Below are 11,679 nucleotides of genomic sequence, written 5' to 3' on the forward strand. Positions count from 1 at the left end.
GAAATAAACATCTGTACCATTCTGTAGAGAAACACACGTGTACACACCTTCCTTATAGAAATGATTCATACATTCAAACCTGACTGCCTCTTCTCTGCTGATCCTCAGGTATTCTTTCTCTCAGATGCTCAGATCAGCAGGGCCTCCAACACAACAGAAAGCATGACAAGGTCTGTAGCTAACACACTTATTTTATTCCAGATGAACATTTTAAACTTGTCTGTGCTTGTAGTAACTTAGTCACTGTGGATATTTCATGGTATACATTTTAGATATGAAGTAATGAGTTCTAGGTAAAGATAACATAGCAGAATGTACACCCATGCATTCTTGACTGCACTCATGCTTTGTGAAAATACGTTTTGAGATGTTTAAAGAAATACTTTGAATACTGAAGTATTATTAAAAGCAAGTACTCCAATACTTTAAGTCAAGTCATAATTTGAGGGAAGAACTTTCACTTGTATTTGAGTAATATTTGACCAGGAGGATCTTTACTTTGACTCAAGTAATCAAGACATGTACTTTGTCCACCACTGACTCTAACTAGCAATCGAGACCATGAAATCATTAGTACACTGTTCCCTGCATTGTTGCAGTAAATCAACTTCATCATTCAGACTCATTGCATATTGAATGGGGTCGCCCTCTGTTGGTCATTAGAAAGAATGCAGGATTAAGGCACTTCAGCATTGCCTTAAAACCAGAGGTAGCATCCAGTTCTTAAATGCAGTCTTTGCTCACCCCCTCCCCATCCAACAGTGGGTTTTCTGCATGCCTGCTTTCTTCTCTGATTTTGTTGACTTTTAATGATTAGACCAGCTTTATTAAAGTACATTTTTCTTATATAGACATTATTATTTAATTTAAACAAGGTACAGTGTACCAGCACATATTGATATTGACTTATCACTGATAATGAATAAAAAAGTTGTGACTTAATTTCACTAATAACATCTTAATCATATTACTTGTGACTTCTGGACAGACAGTAATTTGTGTGACTACCATTTTCAACTATTATGGATATTTAGCAGTTCCCTTTAAACCAGACCACACTCTGCAGGAGGAGGAGGAGAGTTTCACCCACACACTGACAGAATCACTCAGTGCACTCTTCCTGTAATTATGCATTTACTGAACTTGACTCTGTAATTGACATTTTCAGAGCTCACTATCTTCAGCCTTGCCTCAATGTATTTCCTTGCAGTGTATGAGCATATACTTCACTCTCACTGTTCTGTCACATGTCACACTCCTCCGCTGAAAGCCTACTGCCTCTGTTTTCCTGTCCTCCCACTCTTATTTGACCATTTCACATCAGTAAGATGTTAAACTGATGTAAGATTTATAAGATACTAGAGCTAAAGGACAAGCATTCACTTGGGATAGCCCCCAAACCAAACTGTGCCATTATCCCAGTGATCTTACCTTGTTAATAGCCTAATTAATGGCTCCTAGTAGCCACCACAACCAATAGCATTGGCACCTTCGCAAGAGCCTGAATTTGTTTATGCCAGCTCCAGGTCCTGACAATACTGATATTACCTATCATATCACATGGTCAAGTTGGCACCTTCCTTAATCAATGTTAGGCCCATGACACATCAGGAAGGCTCTACAGTTTGTTCCAGCTTTCAGAAAACACCACCTTACCCAAAAGAGAAAAACAGCAAAAGAGAGATGTTAGACACACGACAAGGAAGGAAGAGCCAAGGCAAGAAGTCTTGTTAGGTTAGAGCTCACCCTTCACAGTGAAACAAGTGTGAATGAAGTTTTAGAAGGAGGACAGGCAAGGCAGAGCCAGGCAGAGAAGCCTGTTTGGGCTTGAGCTTCCACCTGCCAGGTTAGGCCGTGAGAGCAAAGGACTGCCCATGTGAAATGTAAATGTATGGCCTAACCCTTTATCTCCTTGACATAGAGCTTTCACAGAATCGGCACAGATGAGCCCAAAGAAGAAGGAATGATGGGATTTGATGTGGTACACATTATTTTATAAGTTATGCAGTGCAGTTTCATTGAACATCCACTTTGTTCTCCTCCAGTTCCAGATGTGTCTGAATGATCTGAGGCACTGGTCTGACTGAACACTAGTTATTTTACCTCAATATTAAAAAACATGTATAATATTAACACCCAATTACAATACTCCATTAGATACTGCAATTAACTTTTACTGATATAGAATAATACATTTTCCAAAAGTAGTTCCCAAATTCTCAGCTCCTAAGAATATAACTGAAGAAGCAGAACAGACTAGGTTTAAAAACTACATAGGCCCCTTTCAAGTCCAGATCTAAAGCCCTTAACTTTTTAGCTAATATCAGGGTGTTTGATGGTTACTTCCTAACCACATGCCTTGTAAATGAGCATATATGAACCCAGCATGTGTCTTTGTTTGATTATGCAGCAATCCAGCCAACAAACCAAAACTACCAGAGCAGACTTAGACCAATCAATAAGTTTATGCATATTTGTACAGCCAAATTCTTTAAGATAATAAGATAGCCAATCTTCTGATTAATATCTAAAAAAGTTATGCAATGACACCATTTTATTTATTATTATAGTGGATTTTCATTTGATTACAGGCTGACATCAGTCTGATGAGCTGCACCTGTATGCTTAGCTCATGGGTGTTAACTCAATCTTGAAGTACTTCAGTGATATTTTAATTCCATTGGACACAAAGTGCAAATTACTTTTGCCTATTCAAAAGCAAAGTGGTGTCATTATTCTATTACAGAGGCAGAGGGAAGCAGGAAGAAGCTGCAGTGGTTTAACTAGTGTGACGTAAGGCACTGGTTCCCAAACTTTTCAGCCCCTGGACCCCCAAAATATTGGTGCCAAAGACTCGCGACCCCCACTATTCCTCAAAGTGATTTAATGTGGCTTCATTTAGCGGGTCTGCAGAAAGTTAGTCTACCTATATGAGCATGTGTCTGTGTTTCCTGTGCCTTCATGAATTAACCTACTGCTACTGATGCTTCTGATAATTAACTGTTCACTAACCCTAAACTTAGGAATCATCTGGCAGAAAGAAAGGCAGAAAACTCATTACACTTTCTAATTTCAAGATTTTATTTCAATTTAGCCTCCTATTTTTTTGTCGATTTTTCTTACTATAAAGGGTAAAATGTACTTTTTTTAGATAATTAAGAAAAAAAAACATTCTGGAAGACCTCTCACGACCCCTCATTTGTGTCTCGCGACCACCCTGGGGGTCCAGACCCATACTTTGGGGACCGTTGACATAAGGGACAAATTAGCTTCAACATGTTAATTTCAGACCACATCGTGATGAAACGTGTTAACAGCCCTTGATGAGACACAAATATTTATCATTCTATAATAATATTTCAAGTGTGACATTTTAATTGTAAGCTTTTTTTGTTACTACAGGATAATTTTCTACCTAAGAAATCTAACAATTTAGTGTGTATATGAGAAAATAAAATTAGCAACGAGCAAAACACTTGTTAATAAAACTTTCCTAATGTTCTTTAAAGCCGTTGTTAATGATGTAGAACTGACACTCACACGTCTCACTTGGGCCAAAATGGGTCAATATCCCACCATGTTTTTCAGTTTGTGTGTTGACAGCACAACCTTGTTAATCAGAGGCAAAAACACAAACAAAACCATGAGCGCGACAATCAACTTAAAATTTTTATTCTTAAAAAAAGCAATGGTATTCTCATGTCAAGCAAACAATGGAACCATTTAATATTAGTATTGTTCCATATCACAAAATGAGTTATGAAAGAATAATTAAACCACACAAATGATACACTTTTTTGGAATAAATTAATCAGCGTAACAAAAAGAAATAAAAACATGCTTGTACTTAGGTGCTGAACAGGAAATATTGAAAGTCCAATGCTCAAAAAATTGAAGACACCTGAGAATATAAATATCAAAACAGCTTGTTGCAGCAAGTATTTAGTTCCACAGATCCTCCTCTTTACCGTAACTAAAGCTTTGATAAGAGGAGTTTTTAAAAATTACATTAATGTAAAAATTAGGCATCAATTTAAAAACATCCATTTCTGTACAATGTGCATATCTGAATTAGTGTGGTGACAAGAGAAATCATAGCAGTAATTTTTCTTCTCAGCGACGCAGCAAAACAATGAAATCCAAAGAGGATAACGCTCGTCTGACATCAAACCACATTCAGGGATATGAACAAAAAGATTTGGACTGAGCTCTTAATTGAAATCTGCAGTGAAGTGACAGCCTAGAGGTTTTCATTTTTACCTATTTGAAGCCTCTGCCTGAGCCCGTACTGAGGCTTCCCTTGGTGCCTAAAAATCCTGATGGGCTCTGAAGACAGGGACTGATTTAACCAGTAGAACATTTTGCTACTGTCCAATGGCAACAGATTTCATGGAGGCAGGGAGTAGGAAGTTCTGCTACACAGGTAGTAGTGATCTTGCATATTCAGACATGAGGAAGGGAAGGATATACAACAGACCATCTAAGGTGATTAAAAACACATTTCTGAAATCCAAGGCTCAGTGGCTTTATATTTCTGAGAGACAGTATGGATGGATTCTGTACAGACACCGCAAACAAAATGAGTGAGGTATGTTCTTATTGTGATTTTATAGCTTTAGACCCGGATAGAGTCAGTGTGAGAAGATGCTCTCATCCATGAGAGGTGATGAGAGAATATGTCCATTTGAAGAAGTAAAAAAAACAAGAGTGTGTCCCTTTTGTTAAGCAGTCCAAGCGTTCAAGGTTACTGCCAGCAGCAACCCCAAAACCGTAAACAGATTGAAACTCTGAAGAAGAAATGTGTACACATTTTCAAAGAGAACAGCTCCCACAAAAAAATGAGATCAACAGTGGAAATGTCGATGTGGATGGTGCAACAGATGGATGACGACTTTTTTCCTTGACTTCAGTGTGGAGGAGAGAAACAACAATGTGGAAACACAAATTCAGCACTTTTCTTTGAAGAAAACAAACAAAAACAAACACAAATTCCACAGTGAGAGATGGCCTGGATGACTAAGCACACACTAAAAAATAAATCAAATAAAAAAACAACTAGCCAGTTTCTTTCAACACGCCCTCTGAAGCACTTGGACAAAAAAGGCAGTTTTATAAACCATTGGTTCTCAACACACTAGCAAAGTTCCACAGTGCTCGCGCTCGTAGAAGCATAGTAACAGTGCAAGCAGTTACACTATTCAGCCAAACACAACTGTAAGAAAAAAAGTGCTGCATTGCATAATGAGTATCTGTCATGAGCCCACAGGTGGGCATATAAACCTATACAATGATTCAACTGTAAACATGGTGCAAAGTAGTTATGACATAGTTTAAGGCTTTAAGATTTTCCTGAAGAAGTGTTTTTCTCTGAGATAAAGGAACGTGTCCGTGACCTGGACAAACAGTGTGGAAACAGGAGGAAAAAAACCAAGCTCTCTACAATCAGACACCAACACTGTGTGTACTCAAATACAGCCTAAATATCTAAATTGTTTTTTTGGAGTGGAAAAACATGTGGTATTAGACTTTTTGGCTGATGTTAGAATATTTTGGTAACATTTTTTTTCTCGAGATTAATTCATATGTTGAAAAAAAGTTGCTATTCTTTCCAACATTTTAACATTTCCTCATCACAATGAACATGTTGACTTAAACACAAGTGTAACAAATAGTACCTATAATGGCTGTGTCGTCTCCAGTGTCTCCCACCCTCATAGTATTCATCCTGCTGGTTTATTTACACACCTTCAGAGAACTGAGCCATTATTTTTTATATTGGTTTCACCTGTGTTACTGCAACATGTCTACCACAATAGAGACTTCTGATGTCATATTTCCTGAATTTCCTTGATATAATGTTTCTACACTGATTTTGTTTCAAGATTTGAAACTGTTTTTACCTGAAATCCCTGATCATGAAATGCACTCTTCTGTCCTGACAAGTGTAATGAACGCTTTTATTCTGAAGGCAGCAGGCTGAAAGTCAAGCTTAACTTATGTCTTTTTTTCCCAAAATATTTGATACAATTGCATACACACTTCTTCCAGATCTGTCAGAAAAAAAAAGTAAATAAAAAGCACATACACACCGACACTCACAGGCAATGCCATCCTATCAAGCGTATACTGTTACCCCTAATATAAGGACTACAATTCATCACAAGTATTAATTCTCCTGCTAGTAGCATTGCCATTTTTCTACATTAAAAGCTTAAAGCTTATATACATTTGCATCAGTATTAGACATAATACTACTGTGTATTATGTGTCAGCATTTCATGGATAATGAGTGATCTAGACTGAGGCTTGCCGTGCAAACAGCTCTTCTACAGTGAAGTTTGAGCCACCTTCTGGCAAAATTTATATTTGATCTACAGTTAATACACAAGAAAAATATTAACAAATTGCGTCATTGATGGTTACTAATGCAATAAAAAATAAAAGGAATGTATCACCACTAAAACTTCTATATGGAATCAGCAAAGCCTTAGAATAATAATTAAAAAAAGATAAAAGACTTCTAAGCCACTGCCTCGCTACCAAACATCAAACATTGTGCTACTCATGGTAAAGAAATGGTACTTAAGAGCACAACAACAATCTACAAACTGGACAAGAAAACAGGGGGATTTTGGCTGATGATGAATGTGCAGACTATTACAGATAATGTGAAAAAAATCCCTGCAATTTGTGAAAGTGTTTCATGTTGAGATAGTGAGGTTTTTATAGGGTTGGGCTTCTACTTCTGGATCAAATCTGCTTTAAGATTCCGTATCCAATCAAATCCTGAGTGAGAAACGAAAAACAAGTATGTTGAAATGCAAAAAACACATTTATTCTCATACGATTTAGGCTGCCATAAACAGGTAATAGATAACAAACTATTTTTGTGATATGTTTATAGTTAAAAAAGAAAAAGGAGCTTCTCTGTTGTGTCCCATTGATAACACTGTTTTTTTACTTTCTATGGTGTTAGAGCCACTGAGGGTAATGTTACAAATCAACAGGACTGCTCTGTGGCATAAATGGTTTTACAGAATTGTTTTGCATCAATGTGATGTAGTACCTTAATCTGTCCTGCATTTAATGGACCAACCAAAAATCTTCCCATCTATGCATTTGAATTATAAAAAGGTTGCACCTGTTCGTGTCTCTTGTCTCATACAGGGCTTCAAATGCTGCATTCTGACATCATTTTAGAATAAATGTGTTACTATATTAGACTGGCTCTTTTCCCTGGCTTCATTTTGTAAACATTACACACCTGCTTTTACACACAAGGAACCAGTATTGTAAATAGAAGCCGAGAAGTAGGTCCAAAATTTGCTTTCAGGAAATGATTTGAGGAATCTAAAAGCACATTTCTTTTACAAATCACCAGGTCTTTAGAACTGTCTTGATACCCAACCCTAGTTATGTTGAGCAGGTGGATAGTGGTCACATGACTCATTCATGTGGATGGAGAGATGAGGCTACATTCCCCTCACATCCAGCTCTGTGTGTGTTGGCTTGTGTATGTGTGTTATGTGCACATTTTTTTGTGTTCAGCACAGATATGCCAAATCCTAATCATTGGATCTGATTGTAGCTGGTTGACTTGAAACCACCGTGACCTTCTGTGCTCCACGACTCGGGGCCATCCTAATGGTGCATGTTGAGGCTGGAAGAGGAGCCCTTGTTGCGTCCCAACATGGAGGGCTGGAAGTCGGGATGGCGGCGGGCATGCTTGATCAGGTGGTCGCTGCGCATGAAGCGCTTGTCGCACAGTGGGCACAGGAAGCGTTTCTCCCCTGTGTGGGTGCGAGTGTGGCGGGCGAGCTCGTCAGAGCGGGCAAACTTTTTCTCACATTCAGGCCAGGTACACGGGAAGGGCCTCTCACCTGTAGTGTGGAGGCAGAGAGAGAAGACAACTGTTAAACACGATATCAGTTCAACATTCACTGTTTTAAGACAAAGTCATAGGTGTCATGTAAAAATGAGAGTCTGGATTTTTTATGATGATATTAACAGCTCTACAAAGAGAGACAACATATCCCCTTGAGTAATCACTTTGAACTCAATTCAAATACAACTGAGCTGAGCTATTGTGCCATTGTTATTACGTTATTATCATCGTTAATGTGAGAGTTTCTTTCATATTGAATGTTTGATTTTGAACTGCGGTTCTGAGAACAATTTCTGAGAAGTGGTCTTCAAAGAGCCATTTGTTCATCTAGCCAACAGGCCTTAAAAATCCCTAAAATCAATTAACCATCACAAAACACTATGAAAAACTGCAAATCCAAATTATTCAGTCAAACTAGCAAATTTAGCACTTCTGCTGCATAGTATTAGGACATCTGGTTAATTTTAGAACAACTGACTAATTGAAAATTGACAAATTATTCAATTGCAATGATCAGAAGTTCATGCATAGCTGCCATACAGCCAGTTATGCCATTCTTTTAGAATTGATTTTAAAGTTACTTTACTTGTTTTTAAAGCTCTTAACAGCCTTGCTCATCCATACATCACTGATCTCCTGTCATTTTATGTTCCAGCCCGATCACTGAGGTCCTCGAATGCTTCCCTTTTAAATGTTCCTCACGTGTCTCACACAACCACCGGCCAGAGAGCTTTCTGTTTTATGGAACTATTTGCCTCTGGACATCAGAACAGGGAGTTCTCTGGGTGTTTTTAAAAGTAAACTTAAGACTTACCTTTTTAATCTAGCTCTTAATTTGGAGTAACTTATTTTTAGCCCTGGACTGCATTATTATTATTTGAATCATTGCTTTAACATTTAATTATCTTATTTAATTATTTATTTATTTCTTGAATTTGTCTGATCTTGTTAACGCTACCTTATTGTTTAACTTTTCTTTCCACTATTACTTATTTTATTAATTTTACTGTATTGATTTTATTTTATTTTTAAGTATTTTATTTATAATCATGCCTTTTATAATTTTACAATTGCTGTTGTTTTCTGGCTCGCTGTTATTCTGTGAAGCACTTTGGGCTGCATGTTTTTATGTATGAAAGATGCTGTATAAATAAAGTTGAGTTTAGTACAGTGTTTTTAGTATGTCACTGTAATACTCACATATTAATGACAATTAAAAGTATCGAGCAAGCTTCTAAAAGTCTAATTTGTTTAGTGTTTTACATGAAACTAAAATAATAATCTGCTTTCAGGTTGATTTCCATGTGCTTACACTTTTTTTAAAGCCCCAAATCCATCCTACTGTAATTCAAACACGTTAAATACCCAGATGAGAGATAAATCTTCTGCCTGGATTACTTTTATGAAACATAGTGAAGACAAAAACCCTCATCTCTAGATTGTTAAATACGTGACAAAACATAACCAGGATTTAGATGGTCCAGATTAGTCACCCTTAAGCTACCACTAGCCTTAATCTCTGGGAGGCTACATGAGTAAAACCAGGATAAGCGAGTAGGATGCTCGGTGCCATTTTCAAGATCACAAAGCCAGGCCACGTTGTTGTTGCAGAACTCTTTTGAGGGCGTTCCCACCACCGTTTCTTTCAGCCGTTTCCTGTCCTTAATCCGTGTGCGCCTGCTCAGTGACCCTGAACGCACCAATTCGCCTCATTCTGAGCAAAAAAAAATCACGTGCACATTTTTAGTGAGTGGTGGAGCTCCGCCAACAGGTGGGTGGATCACCAAGTACTACATTTGACATTATACACTGCAGCAGAGCTTTACCTCTAGATGTGTTTTAATAAGTCTGTGAAGGTTCTCAGTCATCCAGGTCATGGTAATCCAAAACTTGATCCGTAAGGTAAGTGGACTCGTACCAGTCCAGTTGCCTTACGGATCAAGCTTTGGATATTTTTTAATACTGACAGAAAATGTGTATCACACTAAATTGCCACGCAATCACCACGATTTTTCTAATTATGCATTAATAATTAACTCTTCACAGAACATACAGATTTTACTCTTTTGCAAAATACAAAGAGCCCTCAGACAAACTTCACCAACACATGGAGCAGCTCCCCCTAACATCTACGGGACAGGCTTCGACCGACAGTGAACTCTTTGCTCCCGACGTGAAGGTTTCGTCTTACGTTCATTTCATATGCAAATCCATCGGGAGGAAGACCTTCGTCACCGGTTATAACGTCCAGCCCAGTTCTTTTGTTAGTTTACTTCTTTGTCAGAGCCTCGGAAGGGGAGTTTTCGGTCTTTCCCTCTTTGTTTGACCACGTTATTGTACCGAGTCGTGGAAGAATTAGCACCACGCTGCTATTTGATAATCCTCCAAAGTACAAAAACAACACATATTTATCAGATATGGTGTTTTAACAACATGACAAGATGGGCGTGTAAGTCACTGACAAAGCAGACGAAGAAGAAGTGTGTGTGTTCACATTTCTAGCTAGCTACAAACATGAGAAGTGTTGTTGTGCTCGTACCTGTGTGTGTCCGGATGTGTGCCTTCAGGTGGGACGATTTCCCGTAAACTCTGTCGCATCCGTCAAAAGTACACTGGTGTCGCTTCACTGGGGAGCGCGGGGCCCCCACGCCTCCACCTCCTCCCCCCCTCAGCTGCTGCTGCTGCTGCTGTCCGGGCACCGGCGTGGCGGAGGGGGTCATGGTCGGGGTGGTGGGGTCGGACAACGTGGTGTAGCCGCTCTCTCCTCCGCACGAGGAGTTGCTGCTCTCCGAGTAGGCCGACATGGGGCGGAACTTGACGTGCAGGTCAGTGAGGATACCGGCCACCGCCATCATGTTGGCCCCCTCCAGCCTCAGCGTCTCGCGCACTTCCCTGTCCTCATTCGACCCGTCGGGCTCCCCGGGGAGCAGGCCCACCGGGGCAGGCTGACTGGCGGGGGCGACCGGGGTGGGTCTGTGCAGGACTGGACCGCTGGATATCGACACCAGACACTCAGCGGCGAAATAATCAGACGAAGCAGTCAACGACATTGTTATCTGCCTTGTGTTGTTTGCTTGGAAAAAAATAACGACCAAATCCACCAGGAGGGGCTAACGGCTGTCTGATCCAGACCTCGTTTTCATCAAACTCGACGAAGCAACCGTTTCCAGCCAAGCCTTGTAACCGCCATACAGTGTATCAGTAGTTAGTAAATTACAAAGTAAATCAAAGAAAAGGTGCAAAATAAGAATGATAATGTGCTAAAAGTGTGTCAATGTCCTCGGCCCCACATGCGTGCCTCTCACCGTCTGACGGTTCATTGTGTCTGAGCTCCGAGAAGCCGGTCAAACCTACGCCCCCTGGTCCGGACTGACGATGCGTTCAAATCCTGTCGTTAAATACGGATTTGCGGGGTTCATGTGCACAAATCATTAGAATAGAACTACTGGTACAGAATATTCACTCTACATATTGCCTAAATAATAATAAAAAATAAAATCCACTGGTACAGAATATTCACTCTACATATTGCCTAAATAACAATAATATTATTATTATTATTATTATTATTAATAATAATAATAATAATAATAATAATAATAATAAATAAAACCACTTGTACATAACATTGACTCTACATATTGCCGAAATAATAATAATAATAATAATAATAATAATAATAATAATAATAATAATAATAATAATTTTATTTGTAGACCACTTTTCAAAAACCCAGTTACAAAGTGCTTTACATGGACAGCAAAATAAAACAGGCAGATCATAAAAAAGCAAGT

The 11,679-nt window shown here is 38.8% G+C and overlaps 1 protein-coding gene across 1 annotated transcript; it reads right to left on the minus strand.

The window, feature by feature from the left end:
• Nucleotides 1-4,368: 4,368 nt before the first annotated feature.
• Nucleotides 4,369-11,269, minus strand: zgc:153115 (uncharacterized protein LOC768186 homolog). Its single transcript, XM_034702474.1, has 2 exons — nt 10,425-11,269; nt 4,369-7,880 (listed from the first exon to the last, which is right to left on the minus strand). The coding sequence occupies exons 1-2, from the start codon at nt 10,933-10,935 to the stop codon at nt 7,642-7,644; spliced, it is 750 nt and encodes a 249-aa protein (XP_034558365.1). The 5' UTR covers nt 10,936-11,269; the 3' UTR covers nt 4,369-7,641.
• Nucleotides 11,270-11,679: the final 410 nt, after the last annotated feature.

The sequence above is a fragment of the Notolabrus celidotus genome, chromosome 15 (assembly GCF_009762535.1).
Source record: "Notolabrus celidotus isolate fNotCel1 chromosome 15, fNotCel1.pri, whole genome shotgun sequence".
Taxonomy (NCBI): Eukaryota; Metazoa; Chordata; class Actinopteri; order Labriformes; family Labridae; genus Notolabrus; species Notolabrus celidotus.